The sequence below is a fragment of the Micromonas commoda genome, chromosome 12 (genome assembly GCF_000090985.2).
Source record: "Micromonas commoda chromosome 12, complete sequence".
In the NCBI taxonomy this organism is placed as follows: domain Eukaryota; kingdom Viridiplantae; phylum Chlorophyta; class Mamiellophyceae; order Mamiellales; family Mamiellaceae; genus Micromonas; species Micromonas commoda.
In genome coordinates, this window is record NC_013049.1 from 986,053 (window position 1) to 1,006,374 (window position 20,322).

At 65.5% G+C, this 20,322-nt stretch overlaps 7 protein-coding genes across 7 annotated transcripts; 3 read left to right on the forward strand and 4 right to left on the reverse strand.

Annotated features, from left to right (window-relative positions):
* Nucleotides 1-3: 3 nt before the first annotated feature.
* MICPUN_107163 (predicted protein) lies at nt 4-7,453 on the reverse strand (the record flags this gene model as incomplete). The annotated part of the gene is made up of 3 exons (XM_002509351.1): nt 4-6,976; nt 7,137-7,228; nt 7,411-7,453. 3 exons carry the CDS (start codon nt 7,451-7,453, stop codon nt 101-103), a joined length of 7,011 nt encoding a protein of 2,336 aa, XP_002509397.1. The 3' UTR covers nt 4-100.
* Nucleotides 7,454-7,709: 256 nt separating this feature from the next.
* On the forward strand, nt 7,710-8,033 carry MICPUN_103315 (predicted protein; the record flags this gene model as incomplete). The annotated part of the gene is made up of 1 exon (XM_002509098.1): nt 7,710-8,033. One exon carries the CDS (start codon nt 7,710-7,712, stop codon nt 8,031-8,033), a length of 324 nt encoding a protein of 107 aa, XP_002509144.1.
* Nucleotides 8,034-8,170: 137 nt separating this feature from the next.
* PHO2 (glycosyltransferase family 35 protein) lies at nt 8,171-10,701 on the reverse strand (the record flags this gene model as incomplete). Its single annotated transcript, XM_002509352.1, has 1 exon — nt 8,171-10,701. The coding sequence occupies one exon, from the start codon at nt 10,699-10,701 to the stop codon at nt 8,326-8,328; it is 2,376 nt and encodes a 791-aa protein (XP_002509398.1). The 3' UTR covers nt 8,171-8,325.
* A 1,156-nt stretch (nt 10,702-11,857) lies between these two features.
* MICPUN_62870 (DNA glycosylase) lies at nt 11,858-13,798 on the reverse strand (the record flags this gene model as incomplete). Its single annotated transcript, XM_002509353.1, has 1 exon — nt 11,858-13,798. The coding sequence occupies one exon, from the start codon at nt 13,796-13,798 to the stop codon at nt 11,858-11,860; it is 1,941 nt and encodes a 646-aa protein (XP_002509399.1).
* A 181-nt stretch (nt 13,799-13,979) lies between these two features.
* On the forward strand, nt 13,980-14,408 carry MICPUN_87118 (predicted protein; the record flags this gene model as incomplete). Its single annotated transcript, XM_002509099.1, has 2 exons — nt 13,980-14,015; nt 14,235-14,408. The coding sequence occupies 2 exons, from the start codon at nt 13,980-13,982 to the stop codon at nt 14,406-14,408; spliced, it is 210 nt and encodes a 69-aa protein (XP_002509145.1).
* Nucleotides 14,409-14,523: 115 nt separating this feature from the next.
* MICPUN_62868 (predicted protein) lies at nt 14,524-16,869 on the reverse strand (the record flags this gene model as incomplete). Its single annotated transcript, XM_002509354.1, has 1 exon — nt 14,524-16,869. The coding sequence occupies one exon, from the start codon at nt 16,867-16,869 to the stop codon at nt 14,524-14,526; it is 2,346 nt and encodes a 781-aa protein (XP_002509400.1).
* Nucleotides 16,870-17,053: 184 nt separating this feature from the next.
* MICPUN_62867 (predicted protein) lies at nt 17,054-20,172 on the forward strand (the record flags this gene model as incomplete). Its single annotated transcript, XM_002509100.1, has 3 exons — nt 17,054-17,170; nt 17,311-17,385; nt 17,518-20,172. 3 exons carry the CDS (start codon nt 17,054-17,056, stop codon nt 20,170-20,172), a joined length of 2,847 nt encoding a protein of 948 aa, XP_002509146.1.
* Nucleotides 20,173-20,322: the final 150 nt, after the last annotated feature.

The window sequence follows — 20,322 nt, forward strand, 5'->3', positions numbered from 1 at the left end:
TTTCGCTTGCTCTAGCTCTATTGAAAACACTCGTTACTTACGTCTAAAAGTGAGGCCCGGTTCGCCCGCCCCGCGGGTTCACCTCGACCAAAATTTAATCTCACACGAAGAGGTCTTCGCGGTCGACACCCTCCGCGGTCTCCCCCCCCTCTATAGCCTTGGCGTCGGCACCCTCAGCGCCGGCTTCCATCCCAGAAAACTCCAAAAAGTGCGTCGGCCTGTGCGCCTCGTGGTAAAACTCCTTCGGGTTTGCCAACTTCAACGCGTACTTCATCCCCGGCGAGTGCTTGACGCCCTGGAAGTTATAGTTCCACGACCCGCCGTCGGGAACCATGTAATATCCCAGGAATCTGTCCGACAGCAGCATCTGGACCTTCTCGTAATGGCCCGGGGAGTATCCCTGCGGGTTGGCCGAGTTGGTGTCCTTGTTGGCGCGGCCCCACTCGTATCCGGTGGGCGTGAGTTTGTACGCCGTCAGCGAGCACGAACCCGGTGTGAACGAGCACGTGAGGACGATGCACTTTTCGCCGTCCCACGCCTTGTTCGACTCCAAAATCTTGGCGTGCGCGCAGACGTCCTGCGGCGGGAGCTGCGGGGTCTCGTTGGGCTGGGTGTGGAGCCAGCCGAGGGGCTCCAGGTCTTCCAGGTAGTCGTGCTCGGGAAGCGCGGCGGGAAGGTTCACCTGCGAGTGGTTGCCCCACTGCGGCGGCATGACGATGCACCGAATCTCCTTCACCTGGGGGTTATCGGGCGGCGACACGCCGTACATGTACCCGGCGATATGCGTCCGAAGGTCCGCTATGGTGATGAACTTCTTCAGGACGTTCTTGGGCAGGATGTACGTGTACCCAGTCTCCTTGATGTCGTCCGAGTTGACGTAGATGTGGTTCACGCGCAGGTGCAGGTTGGACGCGCTGATGGCCCGCACGCGCCAGTCCGTCTTGCTGCCGAAGGTGGCCTGCTCGTACGGCGACGTCGTGGTGACGATGAGCTCGTCGCCGTGCACGTTGGTCGTCTTGGTCGTCACCGCGGTGAGCGCCGCACCGTCGGCGCCTTGCTTCTCAATCTCCGCAATCTGCTGCCGCTGCAGCGACGGAGGGGTGATCTCGGCGCCGAGGATGATGTCCCTGATCTCCGATTGCGTGAGGGCGGAGACGTTCACGTTATTCTTCTTCGCGTAATCCCCGAGGATGAGGTCCTTGAGGGCGATCTCGACCTTGATCCACTGCTCGTCGCTGAGATCCGGCCAGACGTGGTGCGGTTGGGTTATAATCGTCCTGTCGGGTTTCAGAAGCATCTTAGCCTTGTCGTTGTTGACGTGGAGCGCCCGGAGGATGAGAATGAGCCTGGAGAAGGCGGTGTACGAGCTGATGGTCTTGAGCCAGTCGTCGTAGATGTTGAACAGGACCATCTGCGGCTCCGTCGCCTTGAGGATCAAATCTCCAAACTTTTCAATCTTCATGCACGCCTGGAACGGCATCTGAAGTTCGGAACCCTTGATGACAATGTTGGGGAAGTCCAACAGGTGAACCTCGAGCGGATCCAACATGCCCTTGCGGGTGACGATGATCTGCTTGGGCTGCTCCTCGACGGGCAGCGAACGCACCAGCGCGGCGACCTCCTCCGCCGTCTTCCACTTGGCGAGCTGCCCGAGGCGCTTCTGTCCGGCCCACACGCTCGTGTGGATAACCTTCAGGAAGAGCTGGCCGGTGCGCGGGTTGAAGATGAAGATGGCGCCGTTGATGGGCTTGGTCGTCAGGTTACCCTCGAACGTCTTGTGGATCGTCACGCGATACACGTTGGTGTCGTCGACGAACCAGATTGTCTGGTTGCTGAACAGCTCGCCGTAATTTTGCGAGTTGAGGTACGGCTCCGTGGGCTCCGAGGAGTACAGCTGCAGACCCTTACGAACGCGCTCGCGGAGGACGTAGAGCGCGGGATTCGCCTTCATGATCTTGGCCATCGCCTGTTGGATCAGGGGCTTGCACCCGGGGAACCAGTTACCGTACGCCGCGTGTAAGTTATAAGCCAAGTCGATGCCGATCATCACGCCGGTCGGGGATGGGTAAATCGACATGTTGTCCGTGGTGTAGTCGAGGAACTTGGCTCGGGTGTACCGCTCGATGTCGTGCGAGTCGAAATCTCCCCATCGCAGCTGGACGTCGATCCAGAACTTGTTGGAAGACTTCTGGTCGAAGGCGTCCTTGGCGTCGCCCATCAGCGAGGGCTTGGATATCGGCCACTTGTACGCGGCAAACAGGAGGATGTCGGCGCAGGATGAGTTCATCTTGTAAGATTTCCTCGGGTGGATCGTCTCCTTCTGAACCGTCTCAATCTCCAGCGCGTCGAGCTCCTGGTCGAAAACCTGGCAAAGATCCATGGTGATCGATTCGTGGATCTTCTGCCAGAGATGTGCGCGGAAGATCTGGATCAGCGAGATCTTCAGCGTGGGAATCTTGCCGTGCATGAAGATGCCGGTGAGGTCGAGCTGCACCTGGAAGCCAACGTAGACGTTGGCGCGGTTGATCGTGGGCGACCACCAGAGGGTGAACCGACGGTTGGGGATCTGGTTCAGACCGGACCTCTGCGCGTTGGTCAGTTTCTTGTACTTCATCGATTCCTCAAAGCCCGAAGCCTTCTCCCAGAAGAGACCCTCCCACGTGGGGAAGTACGTCCCCTTGAACAGCGTGTGCTCCAGGATACCCTCCACGCCGCCGAGCGCCTGGATCACGTCGGTGCGGTAGTTGTTGAGGTTCCACAGCTTTCCATCGTGCCGCTGGTGCGTCCACCAGAACGGATTGAGCCGGAGCAGGCAGTGCTCCTTGAAATGCGTCCTGACGCGCCAGCCCTTATCGTACGCGAGCGTGTGCCGATCCTTCTGGAACAGAGTGTTGATGCGTGGGATGCCGCGGTCCCAGGAGTCCTCCAGGTCCTCCAGGGTCAACCGCCGGTTCTGCGCCTGAGCCTCCTGCCTCTTGAGGGCATATTCTGCCCACACCCGCTGTGAGTCGTTGAACTCAGCCTCCCAGGGTTGGATGTAACGGTAGAGGTTGGGGATGAGCTGGTCCTCCTCGTGGGACATGCCCGACCGGAAGTGGGTGACGCCGGTGTCCGTCTGGACGCTGTACTTGAGATCCGACTGGGGGATGAGGATATGGCCCATCGAGAGCATGCCGAGGCCGCCAATTTCCTTGGGTGTGTAGAAGACGACTGGGGGAAATCGGCTGGGCATCTTGGAGTTGAGGCCAATCTTGATGCGGGTCTGAATTTTGTTCTCGCACTTGACCAGCAGGTCAAGCAGCTCTTGCGTGTGCACTGTCGCCTCCCTGTAGTAGGTCATCAGCCCGATGAGCGCCGTGTTCCACTTGTTCACAATCTTGGTGAATGTCGTCGCGCCCGACGACATCAGCACCTGCCGCACCCTGTTCTCAAACTGCTTCAGCGCCTCGTCATCAACCCTCAAAAACGCCTGAGCGGTTCTCTCCTTGGTCTGCTCGTTCTGCAGGTTCCAGACCCCGTCCTTTTGCGCAAAGTACTCGGTCGCCATCCTAGCCTTGGGCATGATGCGAACCTCGAAACCGCACATGTTGAACAGCAGGTTCGGGTTATCCCGCGAATACACGGACACGAATCCGTTGTCCCACTCGAGCGTGGTGATGGACCGGGGCAGGCGGTTCTTTATGTCCCAGAAAACCGCGCGGCCGAGGTTGACGTCGTGCTTCATCAGTCGCATGCGCGCGTCCCTCGGCCAGCACTTCTTGTTGTTGTAACCGACCATGTTCTCGTTGTTGGGATCGGGGTGCTCGGTGAGGTACCGCTGGATGAGGTCCTTCGCCTCCTCCGCCGTGAACCTGAAGAGCATGTGGATCTTGTCGATGTACCTGCTGTAGAGGCGGATGGGGTGCCGGGTCTCCGTGCGGACGTCGCGGTAGGAGATGAACTCGTTGGGCATCTGCGGGGGACCGGCAATCTCGCTCGCGCGGGTCAGACCGAGAACCAGCAGATCCAGCACGAGTCCGTAGTACTGGGACACAAACGACGCGAACTGCAAGCCGCGGATGAGGCCGTAGGAGTTGGTGTGGGACATGTCCTTGTACGAGATGACCACGTTGTTCTTCGCCGTGACGTAATCCGCGATGTTGTGGTCGACGATGAGGCGGAGCAGGCGGTTGAGCATGGTGAGGTCAATCTTCTCGAACATCTTCTCAAATTTGGTCTGGAGCATGACGACGCACTCGCCGTCGTTGGTGTCCCACACGTCGGTGAGGTTGTTGATACCCTGGCACCACTTGTACACCAGCAGCGGCGGCGGCTCAGTGTCCGCGGGCTTGATCCAGTTGGGGAACAGATGCCTCTTGTCGGACTCGTACCATATGTACTGGTCAAGGTAGGAATCCGTGATCTTCTCCAGCGGTTCAACCTCGTACACGGGTATGAGGTGCGAGTAGAGGTCCATGAACTCGATGCCAACCTCCTTGAACGCCCTCTGCGTGAGAAGGTGTCGCTTGATCCGCGACAGCGCCTCGTGCGGGTTATCGAAAGCCTGCTCAATCAGACCGAGCTCCTCGCGCTGCGACTGGTTGAGACGCGCAGAGACGGAGTAGTTCTCCTTGAGCCGCTCCAGCGCCAAGATGAGAAGCTTCCTGTCGTGCTTGTAGGACAGCGGGGGGAAGGGAATCGGAGAGAACTTGCGCGACTCGAGCCAGTGCACGGTGGTTGTGTAGATGGCCACAGCCTCCTCGGGTGTGACGTAGGGGCCATCCTTCAGGTAGTTGTGCTGCCTCTCCTGCTCAGCCTTGAGCCACAGTCGCGTGAGCCGCCCCAGGTTCTTGCGGCACACCGTCTTGTCCACGGTGGCGCCGCGGCGAATGCGCTCGCGGTTGTAGTGCGCCACGTTGGTCCACCAGTCAGCCTTGGACTTGACGTAACGGAGGATCATGTTCTCGATGGGCGCGGGCAGCCCCGGGACCTTCCACGGTATGTTAGCCTTCCAGCACCGCCACGCCTCGGAAAGATGCTGCAGGATGGTCTTCGCCTTGTTCGCCTTGATGCCCTCGGGCATCATGTCCAGGATGTCGTGCATCACCGCCGCGCGGAGCTCGAGGTCGAAGTGCGACTCGATCCTCTGCTTCGTCACCGTCTTTGCCACGCCCTTCGAGTGGCGGCCCTCAAACTGCCTCGCGAGGAGGTTACCCAGCCAACGCTCGAGCAAGGGGACGATGCCGCGGAGGAAGAAGAGCCACACCCGCCACATGGGCGCCCAGAAGCCCACGCCCGGGCCCTTGCCGACGGGACCGGTGTTGAACCTGTAGTAGATGAGGTGCTTGAGGTCCTTGCACATGCGAATCTGCCGCATGAGTCTGTACTTGTATCGGTACATGCCGGTGAGCTGACCGACGTGCGAGAAGATGTACTGAAGGCCGTCCGCGAGCTGGAACGCGTCCACGTTGCCCAGTCGGAACTGCACGTGCGCGTCCACCACCAGCTTGGTCAGACGCAGGATCTCTCTGCACAGGTGAAACGCGTTGCCGAACCGCGACTTTTTCCTCTCCTTGGTCGTCAGCGTCTTCACCGGCTTCAGGTTGAAGTTGTAGTCCAGGTGGAGGTAGTTGAGGTTCTTGCGGTGGATCAGAAGGTTGAGCATGTTGTATCCCTGCCTGCACACCTGCAGCCCCGCCTCCACCCAGTCGAGCTCCGTGCACTGGAAGAACTTTGTCTTCTTGAGCGCCTTGAACAGGTTCTTTCGCTTCAAGCCCTTGGGGGGCTTCTTGTGCAGCTGGTTCAGCACGTAGCACTTGAGCAACTTCTGGTAGGACACCCGCACCTTCACCGGGTATCCGCTCGGGCAGTGCTCGTGGAACCACCCGTTCACCAGCGGCACGTCGATCGTCCTCCGCATTCGCCCCGACTTCATGTGAAACGGCCTGGGCGCGAAACAGAGGGCGATGCCGTTCATGGTGTTGTCCGTGTACAACGGCGCGTTCGCGAGCAGCGGCCCCTCCGCCTCCTCCGGTAACTCGAAATCGTCCTCCTCGTCCTCCTCCACGCGATCCGCGTACCTCGCCGCCGCGCTCCCTTCGCTCCTGTAAGAGGCGATGGGGTGAATGAGCGGGTCGTAGTAGTACGCCGGCAAATCCGGATCCTCCGTCTTGATGTACATCACCATCGGAGTGTGGTACGGCGGCACCGCCACCTTCCTCGGGCGGTTGTTGTACAGGTACGGGAAAGCCACCTTGTACTCGGTGCGCAGCGCGGATCGGATGATCAGCTTGTTGATGTCGTTGAACTCGTTCCAGTCCTCGTCAGCCTTGTCCATGTCGCGGTAGAGGGGTTCAAACTTTGGCCCGCCGGGGATGCACATGTTCAGCGCCTTGGCGGTGAAGAACGACTTCTGCTCGAAGAGGTAGAAGTAGTTCTTGTCCGTGAGGTCCGACAGCAGCTGACCGGCGAGCCGGTACAGCGTCGCCATGATGGGCAAGGGTACCTGCCACTTGCGGTACGAGTCTCCGTTGATGAACTTTGTGTGTTTGAGCGGCATGTGATCGTAGAACCATTCGTACACCGCGCTGTCCTCGTCCTCGTCCAGCTCGAGCTCGATCGCCTCCAGCGGATCCACGTCCAGGAGGTTATCGGCGTAGTCCAAGGGCGGCTCCTCGTCGTCGAATGGGGGAAACCGCATGCGCTTGAAGTGCCGACGATCGCGCTTCTCTCGGCGCATCATGATCCACATCGTCGCCCACTGCGCCACGTACACGGGCTCGATCACCTTCGGAGTCTCGTTGATGAAGGTGATCGCGCCGGTGACGTGGTAGATCACCTTGCAGTGGCGAACCTGCTCCCACGGCATCGGCATGTTCTCCAGTAGCTTGAACACCGCGTGAGGGACGAATTTGAGAGCTCCGAGGTACACCCGCTTGTCGTGGCGGAACTTGCGCGAGGACATGTCGCCGTGGTCCTTGATGATCTTGCGCACGTGCTGTTATTGGGTTGTCGGGGGCGCGCGGGGCGGGGGATCGGGGTCAGCGGAGGGGTCCGGGGGGTGGATCTCGGACGATGCGCGCGGCGCGGCGGGAAAAGGGGCGCGATGAATGCGCGGCGGGGGCGTTCGCGGGAAGCGGCGGTGTGAGGGCGCTCACCTCCGGAGGCATCTCCTGCTTCTCCGGCTCCACGTAGCCGAACTTGCGCGAGATTCCATAGCGCTTCGCGTTCAGCTGCTGCCACTTGCGAGCTGCGACGGAGAACGGGGAGGAAGGACGGTCAGGCGCTGTCGTCGTCGTCGTGGCTTCGCGGATTGGCGAAAATAGGGTTAGTGGCCGGAAAACGCGCGGTGGGAGGCGCGGCGACGTCGATCGGTTAGTCCGAACACCGCGGATCGCGCGGAGACATCGCGTGGAAGGTGCGTGCACTCACCCTTCTCCTCCAGAGCCGCCTCGTGGGCCTCCTGGTCCGCCATGGCCGCTCGCAAGGGAAACGCCGCTACGCTTTCCTTGCTCTCTGCCAAGTGAGTTGGAGTTGGGCCACCGAGCTGCCAAGGGGTGATGATTTTCACTGAACCGTGAACCGGCTCTCTTCAGTTTGTTTCGTTTTTGGGCTGACTGTGATGCCTGTGCGCGTAACCTAAAAAATTGGCATGTCGTTTTTCAGTTACGTTCGAAGGTACTGACCGTTCCTTCCTCCAAACGACGCCGCCAGACCAAACGACGCAAGCCATGGCCCGCTTCATCGCCCTCCTCTTTTTCGCGCTCCTGTTCGTCTGCAGCCCAGCAAAGGCGGGCGCGGCGCCGGATCCCTGCGGGGTCGCGGACTCGTGCAAGACCTGCGTCGCGACGAACGGATGCGGGTGGTGCGGGGAGACGCTCGAGTGCAAGAAGCAGCCCGGGATGTTCGGTGGAGGTTGCAAGGGCATGCTCAAGGAGATGTCGTCGTGCACCCCGCTCAGGGACTCCCTCGTGAAGCTGGGAGATTCGCTCCCGGCGGTCTCCGCCAAGATGGTGGCGGCGTACGACGCAGTCCGCGACGCCATCACCGTGTAGACGGTGCAGATCTGAGAAGGGGTGGGTCTTTCCAGAGGAGGCTTTCCAGGGGAAGCATCGGCGGCGTCCCCTCGACAGCGAACCGGTTGTGTGATGTCATTATTCTTTCGAAAATCGAGACGTGTCGATAGCCAGATAGCTTGAAAATAACGCTGCGTTAAAAAAATATGCACAAGTTGCCTGCGGGAGCCACGAGCATCGTCCGAGCTCAAACGGCGTCAACCGCGCCCACAACTCTAGAAGAATTTTGTCCTAAGTTTGCCGATCGCCTACCCGAATGCCCGCGCGCCGCTTAGGGCACGGGGAGGGGCTTGATGTCCCAGATCTCGGTCGCGTACTGGTCGATGGTGCGGTCCGAGTTGAACTTGCCGGAGAAGGCGGTGGAGATGATGGAGGACTCGGTCCACGCGTCCTGATCCTTGTACGCCGCGCTCACCTTGTCCTGGCACTCGATGTACGAGGGGAAATCCTTGGCGACGAGGAAGTAGTCGCCGCGGCCGAAACCCTCGTTGCCCTCGAGCGACCAGAGGAGCTCGTCGAACTCTCCGGGCTTACCGAAGACGCCGGACTTGATGGTGTCCATGACGGCGGTGAAGCGGGGATCGGGCTCGAACTTGCCCGCGGCGCGCTCGGCGCGAGCGGGTTCAACCTCGGGCTCCTCGATGCCGAAGAGGAAAAAGTTGTCCTCGCCGACGCACTCGCGAATCTCGACGTTGGCGCCGTCGAGGGTGCCGATGATGAGGCAGCCGTTCATCTGGAACTTCATGTTGGAGGTTCCGGAAGCCTCGGTACCGGCGGTGGAGATGTGCTGGGAGAGCTCGGAGGCGGGGATGAGGGTCTCGGCGAGGGAGACGTTGTAGTCGGGGACAAAGACAACCTTGAGGAGGTCGCCAATCTCGGGGTCGTTGTTGACAACCTCACCGACGGCGGTGACGAGGCGGACGATGCGCTTGGCCTGGAGGTAGGTGGCGTACGCCTTACCGCCGAAGATGCAGACGCGGGGGGTGACGTTGGCGCGCTCCTCCGGGGACATGGCCTTCATCTCGTTGTACCTGTGAATGATGCCCATGATGTTGAGGAGCTGGCGCTTGTACTCGTGGATGCGCTTGATCTGGATGTCGAACATGGCGTCGGTGGACACCTTCACGCCGGTGGTCTCCTCGACCATCTTAGCGCACAGAGCCTTGCGCTCCTGCTTGGCGGCGCGCCACTTCTTCTGGAGCTCGGGGTCCTTAGCGAGGGGGCCGAGCTTCTCGAGGAGCGCGGTGTCGGTGACCCACTCGTCGGTGCCAATCGCCTCGGTGATGACGGAGGAGAGCTGGGGGTTGCAGAACGCGAGCCAGCGGCGAGGGGTGACGCCGTTGGTCTTGTTCTGGAACTTCTCGGGCCAGAGCTCGCCGAAGTCCTTGAAGGTGAAGGTGCGGACAATCTCGGAGTGGATCGCGGCGACGCCGTTGATGGCAAAGCCGGAGATGCAGCAGAGGTTGGCCATGCGAACCATGGGCGCGGGAGCGCTCCACTCCTCGTCGTCCTCGACAGCCACCTCCTCGCCCGCGGCAGCCTTGGCGGCGAGGGCCTCGAGCTTGGCAGCCTTGGCGGCGGCAGCCTTGGCCTTCGCCTTGAGCTCCTCGGCGGGGGTCATGTAGTTCTCGAGGATGCGCATGGCGCCGATCTTGCGCTCGAGCTCCTCGGGGGTCGCCTTGGGGTAGGTCGCCTTGACGGAAGCGATGAACTCCTCGTCGATGCGCTTGATGATCTCGACGTGCCTGGGGAGGAGCTCGGTCATGAGCTCGAGGGGCCACTTCTCGAGAGCCTCGGGCATGACGGTGTGGTTGGTGTACGCGACAGTCTTGGTGGTGAGCGCCCACGCGGTGTCCCAGTCCATGCCCTCCTGGTCCATGAGGATGCGCATGAGCTCGGGAGCGGCGAGGGTGGGGTGGGTGTCGTTCATCTGGATGGCAACCTTCTCCGGGAGCTTGGACCAGTCGGTGTTACCGCGCTCCTTGAACCTGGCGAGGATGTCCTGCACGGACGCGGAGCAGAGCATGTACTGCTGCGAGAGGCGAAGAGCCTTGCCCTCGCGGGTGGCGTCGCCGGGGTAGAGCACCGCGCACAGCTGGCTCGCGAGGTTGGTCTCGCGCATGGACTTGTCGTAGTCGCACGCGTTGAAGGAGGCGAGGTCGAACTCCTTGGGCGCCACCTCGGCGTCCCAGAGGCGGAGGGAGATGCAGTTCTTGGTCTTGTAGCCGGGGATGGGGGAGTCGTAAGCGACGGCGCGGATGTTAGCGCCGGGGACCCACTTGCCGTCGACAACCTCGCCGTAGAAGCCGATCGGGTACTGGGTCTCGCGCTTCATCTCCCACGGGTTGCCAACCTCGAGCCAGTCGTCGGCGTACTCCTTCTGGACCCCGTCCTCGATGGCCTGCTTGAAGAGGCCGTACTTGTACCTGAGGCCGTAGCCCCACGCCGGGAGGTCGAGCGTCGCGATGGAGTCAAGGAAGCACGCGGCGAGGCGGCCGAGACCGCCGTTGCCGAGGCCCATGTTGCGCTCGACGCCCGCGGTGTCCTCGAGGGTGTAGCCGAGGGTGCGGAGGGCGTCGGAGTACTCGCCGGTGAGGCCGAGGTTACCAACCGCGTTGGTGAGCGCGCGGCCCTGGAGGTACTCCATGGAGATGTAGTACGCCTGCTTGGGGTTCTCGTCGTGGAAGTGGCGGTAGGTGGCGTTCCAGTTCTCCATGAGCTGCTCCTGGACGGACTCGGCGGTAGCGCGGTACATGGCCGGAACGTCGAAGGTGAGGGGCATGACGCCGGTCTTCACGGTCTGAGCCGCGAGGTTGTCGGCGATGGCCTCGGCGGACTTGGGCGCGATGGGCGCGGGGGGCGCGGCGGCAGCCTTGTGCACGTGACCGTCTGCGTCGGCGGGTCGGTGGGACGGGAATGGTCAGGGCGGCTCGAGATAGAGTAGTGGTGTGCCGTGAGGCCTCATGAGCCCTCGACCCGCGACGAAGAACCGCGCGGTGGGTCGGATCTGGGACGCGTCGGGCCCGAGCGCGTGCCGGTAAAAACGAGTGGCATCTGGCGCGCTGGTTTTCTTGCGGGTACTCACCACGGGCAGCCTGGGCGACGGCGCCACGGCGGACGACGCGCGCGTTGGTGGTGCGGCGGGGCGCGAACCCGGCGACGCGGGACGCGGGCATGACCGCGGAGGAGGTCATGGAAGCCATGTTTCTAAGTGTTCCTGGACGAGACGGATGGGGAACGGTTGGTGAGAAGGGCTTGAAGCGTCGTTTTTTCTCGCGCCTTCGGACGGCCTTCGGGGCGCGAAAGGGGAGACGGGGGTCGGTCGGCGCGCGTTTGAGGCGCGCGCGACGACGAGAACGACAGATCTAAGGTACGCACCGTTTATTGGCGTCGCGTAGCGTGGTACGCTGGCGTCACAGAATGGGTCGGGCGCGCGCGATCGGAAGCTTTTTGCGAAAAAGAAGGCGAGGACCGGCGAAAAGGCGGCTACGTATGGGTTTTTAGTCTCATCCGGAGGATCACTCGTGAGAAAAATCGCGTTTGAATTCTGGTCCGGGTTCACGGACGGCCTCAAGTTGTGGACGAGAGCCAATCTCGTGATGCCAGCTGGGCAGATATCGTTCAGGGTTCCCAATTCAAAAAAAAACGTTCAGCAAAACGGTAAAAAATTCCTGGGTCGCAGACGGTGGTTTTGTTCGATCGACCGGATATTTCCGCTCTTTTCCGGGAAGGGAAGCGCGCACAACTGTGGACGCCGAGTTTTTCCCATGGCAACAGTCTTCAAAAAGTGGAAACTCGCTTTTTCAGTACATGAAGCATCGATCGTACGGCGGCACCGAGCTGATCTTCTCCAGCGCCAACGACGGGAAGCACGCGTCGTTCTCAGCCTCGTCCACGTCCTGCCACACCCGCCCCACGGGCGTCGCGCAGCGCTCCACCCACCGCGTCTGTTCCGGCTTCGCGCCCCCGCCGCCAGCTGTGCCGCCGCCTTCATCCCCATCCCCCGTCGCAGCCTCCGCGACGACGTCCGGCATGGACGTCAGGTGCATCGCGTGGAACAGCTCGGGCCAGTCGATCCCCTTCGGCCTGGACCTATCCCCGAGGTAGAGCTTCGGATCCGGGAACGGGCGCGCGCTGCCCTTGGGAAAAGACGCCCTCGGGTCGCTCCCGTCGCCCCCCGGCCGCGCCTTCATCTCGTCCCAAAACGCCACCATCAGCGTGATCCTCCGCGCGTCTCTGTCGCTGCTGCACGGGGAAAAACCCGCGGCACGACCCACGTGGTTCCTCGGTAGCCTCGGCGCTGGGCCGCGGCCGGGGACTACCCCGTGCAGGTACCTCCCGTCGAACACCGCTACTCGACCGGCGACGGGCTCCACGAGCCACCCCCTCTGCGCCAGCTTCTTCGACGCAGCCGTCTGATCCGTCACCAGCGTGGGACCCCCGACGTCGCCGGTGACGAAGACGACGGCGCTGCATATCGGGTGCCGAATCCCCTCGGGTCCCTTCCCCTCGTCGTCGCTGTCGAAGTGCAGCTGGTGACCGGAACCGTGCGGCCGGCAGTGCGCCCACCACTCGGCGGCAGTCGCTTCCCGCGCGCGCGGAAAAGCGGCGGCGGCGACGCGCCACACGCGACGCACGATGGCGTCCATGGTGCTCCTCAGCGGATGCGTGTTGCCGACGTCCTCCGCGTTCCACGGCGGCAGCCTGTGCGCGTAGCTGAAGAAACCGCATCCGGGCTCGTGGTACCCGTGCTGCGACCAAAACTGGCTCTCCGCGCGGAAAACGCTTCGCAGGTGCGACAGCGCGGAAGCCGGCATCGCGCCGTCGAACGCCCTCACGTACTTCCCGTGCGCCGCCATCGCCGCCTTTGCCTTTTTATTCCGCGGCACCTTCGCGCCGTAGTCGAGGTCGTAGCGGAGCACCTCCTCGGAGAGCCTGTACCGATACCCCATCGAACGCAACTCTTCAACCGCGTCGTCGTCGCGATGATCGCTCTGGCACAGGAGCACGCAGAGATCGTGCCGGGCGGCCCTTCGCGACGTCTCGGCCGCGGAAGCGACATCCTCCCCGAGCCGGGGTGTCTCCAGGTCCTCGACGCGTTCGGGTTCCGTCGACCCGATCGCCGCACGGAGGAGCCCCTCGGCGTTGTCGAGGTCCGCCTGGTCCCTGGCTCGAACCCGAGTGAGGCGAGCGGCGTTGAGCAGCGACGACGCGGGCGCCCACTCGAGCCTGCCGGTTCGAGCCCACCCCGCGCGTTCCTCGGTGAGCGCGCGTCGGTACTCGCGTAAGGCGCCGCGGTCGTCGCCCCGCGCGGCGCGCGCGTCCGCGAGCGCGAGCCGCAGCCCCGCGACGTGCCGCGCGGCGACGCGGTGCATCGCGAGCTTGAACGTCAGGTACGTCACCGTCGTCCCGTCGCCGTTCACCCGCGCGATCTCCAGCGTCTGCTCGGCGCGCCGACGCAGGAGCCGCTCGTGGGAGGGATCGGTGAGACCGAACCCTCGCCACGCGTCGACGCAGGCGTCGCGGAGCGCCGAGGAATCCGAACGCAGGCGCGCGTCGTGCGTCGTCACCCTCCGAGACGCCTTTTTACCAATCGCACCGCCGCCGGTTCGACCCGCGGCGCGGAAACGAAGCCTCGCGGCGTCGAGCGCGCGGCGCATCCGGCGCCTCAGGTGCGCCCGTTGGCTCTGTTTGACCCACGTCCCATCGCTCCGGCGCTCCCAGCCTCCACCCAGCTCGTCCATGGTGGACGACGCTGGAGCGGAGTGGTTGCTGCCGAGATTGATTATGCCGAGTCACGGCGCGGGAAGTGACGACGCCCGGCATTCTGTTTGAAGGAGACTGAAAAAACCGGGGGCGGCGGCTGGTCACAGCCTCGATCGCAGAACCGACGTCGCACGCGGCGCGTCTGCCTCGGTCGTCAACATGATCATCCCCGTGCGCTGCTTCACGTGCGGCAAGGTGCGCGACCGTCGCCCCCGCGTCGACCCCCAGACCCCGGCCCCGACCTTCCCGCCCCCCGCGAAGGAGAGAAAATCCCCTGGCCCCGCAATCGGGGCCCGCTTTTTGCCCTTTTGCCCTAGCTGCCGACACCTCGCCCCGAGACGCGCGCGCGGCCCTCGCGACTGGTTTCCGAACCACCCGCTGACGACGAAGTCATCGCTCGATCCATCCCCGCAGGTGATCGGGAACAAGTGGGACACCTACCTGGACCTCCTTCAGGCGGACTACACCGAGCGAGACGCGCTGGACGCGCTGGATCTGCACAGGTACTGCTGCCGTCGCATGCTCATGTGCCACGTCGACCTCATCGAGAAGCTCCTCAACTACAACACCCTGGAGCGCCAGGACTGAGTCCGGTTCATCGGGGAGCCGCGGGTCGGGGAACGGGGAACGGGGAACGGGCATATAGTCACTACCACACTAGTCAAATCAACGTCATTAGCGCCAAACAAAATCACACCGACACTCACGCCTTGGCCTTCCTCGTCGTCTTCTTCCTCGTCGTCTTCCTGCGCGCGGTCCCCTTCTTCTTCCGCGTCGTCTTCCGCCTCCGCGTCCCCCCCGTCGCGCCCGTCGAACCCCCGTCCCTCCTGTACCTCGCCATCGCGGCACCCCCCGTGAACTCCCTCCCGCCAACCTTGTAGACCCGACGGCCGTTCTTGGTGAACCACCGCCCCTTACCGCCGCTGGACGATCCATCGCCCCCGCCGCCTGCCCGGCCGCCCCGGCCCGCCCCGCCGCCGCCTCCGCCACCCATCGCGCGCTCGAACATGTCGTCGTCGTACCCCTCGAAGTCGCTCTCGTCCTCGAGATCGTCCCCCGAGTCCACTCGCTCGCCGACGTCGTTGTACCGTGGGCGCTTGGGAGACTTTGGTTTGCGCTTTGGTCGGGGCGCGGTGGCCGGGGTCGGGAGCCCTCGCGCGTACGGGTCGTCGGCGTCGGGGTCGGAGTCGGTCTCCACCTCGTCCTCCTCCTCGGAGACGTCCTCGGAGTCCTCGGAGATATCCTCGGAGTCGGAGATGACGATTTCGCCCCCGTCCTCATCCTCCTCCTCGTCCTCCTCCTCGTCCTTCTCCTCGTCCTTCTCCTTCCCTCGCGGCTCCTCCCGCACCCGCCTCGACGCGCCTCTCCCACCGCCCCCGCCGCTTTCGACGAGAGGCAACGCGCCTCGTCGCGCGGCGCGTCCCGCGGACCCCGACCCCGGCGTGATCTGCTGGCCGCCCCGCGCCCGCTTACCTCCGACGGCGCCGCCCCCATCCGTGTTCACCCGGCGGCGGCTCGCCGGCGTCCTCGCCCTCCCCGGCGGCTTCGGTCCCCTCTCACCCGTCGCCGTCGGAGAGGTCGCGGGTTCGATTCCCCCCGGGGACGTCGCCGCCACCTCGCCGTCGACGTGGTACTGCGAAGGACCCCTCCACGCGTCGGGTCGGCAGCCCCGGCCGCCGTTTCTTCCGCTCCAGTCGAAGCTGTCGTAGCAGCCGTTCCTGGAGAACCTGCACCGACTGCAGCCGTACGTCGGCTCGGCGTCCGCCTCGGCGTCCGCCTCGGCACCCGGCTCGGCACCCGGCTCGGCACCCGCGTCGTCGTCCCCGTCGTCGTCGCTCTCCACCAACCTCCGTCTCCTCGACTTACCGTCCGTCCTCCTTCCGGTCGGCTCATCCCGCGACTCAACCCGCGACTCAACCCGCGACGTCGCTCTCACCGGCCGGCTCCGCTCGCACATCTCGCACGTCTCCAGGTCGGGCCGGTTGAGGAACGTGCACGCCGCGCACGCCCACAGGTTGGAATCGGCGTCGTCAATCGGTGGGTCCGCCGGCGTTTCGAGAACGTCGTCGTCGTCGTCGTGCTCGTCCGCCCTCTGCGTGAGGTCGACGGGTGAAGCCGCCGTGCCCAGTCCCGGCGACGAGAGGGGCGCCGGATCGTCGTCGTCGGGCGGGTCCTCGTCCGAGTCCGGCACGGGTTCGTCGTCGTCCTCCTCCTCGTCGTCGTCGGCCGTCGCCATCCGCGGCGGAGGGAGGGGCTCCACCGACAGCTGCGAAGCCCGCGCGTCCGCCGCCGCCTCTTCCGCCTCGGGTTCATTCGCGTCCTCCGCCTTCTCCTCCCCATCGGTTCTGTTCTCATCCCCATCCCCGGGCGGCTCTTCCCGCGCCGATTTGTCCTCGTCCCCTATCGGTTCCATGTGCGCGATCCTCGAGATCCTCCGCCTTCGCTTCCGTCGACTCTGCGACGCGGGCGGTGACGGTGAGTCACCGGGTCCCGCCGAACGAAGAAAGTCGAGGCCCGGCGCGTTGGCCAGCTCCAGGTCGGACTCGTTTTCCGCGTCGGAGCGGTCGGAGTTGGACTCGGACTCGAAGCTCATGGCGGGCTCCGAGTCTGACGGCGTCGCGGCGCGTCGCCGCCTGCGCGCGGCGAGCCTCCCCACGAGCGACGCGGGCGAGGGCGACCGGGAGGGTGACGGGGATGCGATGGCCGGCTCCCGCTCGCCTCCGCGGTCCTCCATCGTGGCACCCGCGGGCTCGTCGTCCGCGGGGGTCGACGCGGGCGTCGCGCCCCGCGGGGCGGACGGTGGTGGCCTACGCCACGCCCCCGTCGACCACGCCGTCTTCCACGGGTGCCGCTTGATGATCCGACCCCCGGGCGACCTGACGGGCTCGTCCGGAAACTTGAATTTTTCCCCGTAGATCCCGCCGGACGTCTTCAAGATCCCGGGCCGGCGGTCGTCGTCGCCCGTCGACGGCGCGGGGTTCTCCCTCGCGTCGGCGCCGCCGTCGCCCCCGTGCGCGCAACCCCCGCCCCGTCCCTCGTCGTCCCCCATCGGGGCGACGTCTCGAATATGCATCCCCCTCGGAAGGGGGGTGCCAACACTGGTGTTGGCACTAGGCGCCCCCCCGAATCTGACCTGACACCTGACCACGGGAGCAGGGTCTGGATCCCGACGTGACTCGGTTCCTATCGCTCCGCTGCTGACGCACTTCTCGGACGCGCCGGCCTCTTCCGGTATGCCGTTCGGCGACCGAGGCGGCCGGTTCGGCGGCGGCCGCGGAGACAGGGACGGCGGCGGCCGCGGATATGGCAGAGGCGGCCGCGGTGGCATGACGATGCTCGGAAGAGACAAGGTGCGGCGCTCACGGGGACCCGCGATCCTTCGGCACATGCGCCCGGCGCTTCCCCGATTGCAATTCCCCGTTTCCCGTCGATAGGTTTTACCTTCGTCTTCGCGACCATCTCACCGCCGTCGATCCGTCCCGTCCCACAGAGCAAGGGCCGAACGATGGCCACCGCGATGAAGCTGTCGGTCCCAAAACCCGTGAACCTCCCCTCCATGAAGAAGGTGCGACCCCGGCCGGATGCCCTAACACGTAACCAACGGAGTGCCCTTTTTTTTTTCCCGTAACAAACGGCGGAACGCGTCCGCCCCCGGAGGACGACCCGCGCTCACGCGCGACCGTTTCCACCACCGCAGGAGCACTCTGGGAACGATCCCAACGCGCAGCTGGTTCCGAACGCCGTCCCGGGGGGCTGGACCGGCAAGAAACCCGGCGACGACAAGGGAGGGACCGCGCAACCGGCGCAGACCACCGACGAGGCGAGGCGAGCGCTCCATCGAGCCGGCGCCTCGTGGGCGTCGGGCGCGCACGCGCCCCGAACCCCGGGCGAACACGGCGACGGTACCAACGCCACCCCCGGGGTGGGTGCGACGGACTCGGGGCCCGCGCACGTGCCCGCCATCGGCGCGTCGCAGAACCTCCTCCTCGGGGACGAAACCGTGTCCAGGCTCCGGGGCGAGCGAAGGCTGGACTCGCGCGATTACCCGACACTCGGGGGACCGGGCGACGACAGGGGGGACCCGGCGTCGTCGTACGCGGGCGACGACAGGGACTACAGCAGGCACCACTCGCGCTGGGACGAGGACGAGCGCGGCGGCGGCGGCCGAACCGATCCGGACCGATCCGGCCGCCGCGATCGCCGCGCGCCTTTAGCCGACGGCAACCGCGACGGGTGGGGCCGGGAGCGCGGGAGCTACGGGCACCACGACCGCCGCACTCCCGGCGGCGGGAGGTTCCCGCACCCTCGCGGCTCTGGCGGACCGCGGGACCGGCCGTACTACGACGAGCCCAACCCGTTTAGCGACGACGACGACGACTACGACTATCCCCCGCCGCCCCCGAGGGGGGGAGGAGGAGGAGGGGGAGGAGGAGGAGTGGATGGGTACAGGGACGATCGCGGCGGACACGTGAACGATCGCAGTGGACACGTGAACGATCGCGGCGGACACGTGAACGATCGCGGCGGACACGTGAACGGACCGCCCCGCGGGTACGGCGACGACCGGAGGGGCTTCCGCGGCGGCGGCGATTTCCGCGACTTTGACCGCCGCGATCGACGCTCGTCGCACGGGTCCGACGACAGGCGTCGGTACAGCCGCGAGAGTCGCGACGAGGAGCGCGAGGAGGACGAGCGCGACATCCACCTCCCGCCGCCGAGGTCGATGATCGATTCCGCCGCGGATGGCGCGTCGTTCGGAGCGACCCCGCGGGGACCGTACTCGCCCCCCGGGCTGGTCGGCGGACCCCAGGGTCGCGGCCTCCCCGGCGGCGTCAAGCCCCCGGGTTCGCCCCCCCAACCGCCGCGGGTCTCCGAGAAGGAGCGAGCCGCCGCCGAGGTGACGTCCTCTCGGGACGCGTTCCAGGCTGAGCTGGAGAGAGTCGCCGCGGAGCAAGAGGCGGAAAGGGAGGAGCGACGCAGGCTGGAGCGCGGGGGGGGCGCCGGCCCCGGTGGCGCCGGCGCCGCCGGGGTAGGGGGCTCCCTCGCGCACCCGGGTCCCGCGGAGTGGGCCGCGACGAGCGGTTTGAAGGTGCTCGGCGGGGCGTCCGCGCTCGTGGACCGATCGTCCGTCTCCGAGAAGGCGACCCGAGAAGACGCCCAGACGACGAACGAACCGAACCCGACCGAGGGGGGATGGAAGGGGTGGGGCGGCGACGACGCGGACGAGCGCGGGTCCGCGGACCGCGCGCCGTCCGACGGGGACACCGACGGTACCGACGACGTCGCGGGCGGCGGCGGGAACGGTTTGTCCGACGTGTGTCCGACGTCCGGCCAGGGAGACTCGGCGCGCAAGAAACGCGGGGGCAGGCGAGTCAGGGAAGCGGAGGAGCGGCGCGCGGCGCGAGCAGCCGCCGCCGCCGCCGCAGCCGCCGCCGTCCCGGAGGGCACCGCGGCGTACCACTCCGGCGCGCTCGGCGGGGTCGCATTCGGCGGCGCCATCGCGGAGATTCAGAGGTCCGCATCCACCGACATGCTCGGCAAGCAGCGGTCGGCGGCGGCGACGGCTGATACATCAACGGCGGCGGCGGCGGCGCTCCCGGCCAACCTAGGATACGTCGCTCACGCGGCGCAGGCCCAAGCGGCGCAGGCCCAAGCGGCGCAGGCGCAGGCAGAGTGGGCGCACTCGCAGGCGGTGGCGTACGCCGCGCATCAGCACACCGCGAACATGTACGGGCGACACGCGGGGCCGATGCCCTACGGACCGTACGGCGGCTTTGGGACCCCAATTGCGCAATCGCCCTACGGCGTCCACCAACCGGGGGGGTACCCGGGCGGGGGACTCGGGATGGGATACGGCGGGGGCATGTGGTCCACGGGCGGGGGCGGTGGGGGCGGGAACGGCGGTGGGGGTGGGGGCGCGGGGATGGGGTACGGGCAGGGCGGAGACGCGACTTCGGCGGCGGCGGCGGCGGCGGCGGCGGCGGCGGCGCTTCGCGCGCTGGACGCGGGGGGCGGCGGCGGCGGCGGCGGGGTCTCGAGACCGCCGCCGCCCGTGCCCCCCCACGGCGTCCCCGCCCCGAACCCGTACGCGTCGGGGCCGTCCCCCGCGCAGCCGCCGGTCCCCCCGGGTCCGCCCCCGGGCGCCCCGCCGAGGCTGGTGCCGGCGCCGGCGCCGCCCCCGGGTTCCCCGCCGCCGCTACCGAGAAACGCCGAGACTTTGGACGCCCCGTCCCTCGATGAGGTCACCGGGATGGGGCCGGATGGGTCGTCACGCGCCAGGGGGGTGCGCGGCGGGAGGAGGGGAAGGAGCGGAAGGGGCGGCGGGGGGCGCGACGGCCCGGCGCCCGCGTGAGTGAGCGAGCGGCGCGCGAGTTTGACCGACCCGCCCGACGTTTACAACCGACGTACGCGTTTGAATGACGCTAAAGTCGGAACGCGCGCGAGACCATATGATATTAAACCGGCTAAGATTAACGACTCCGCATCGCGCTCAACCCCGACC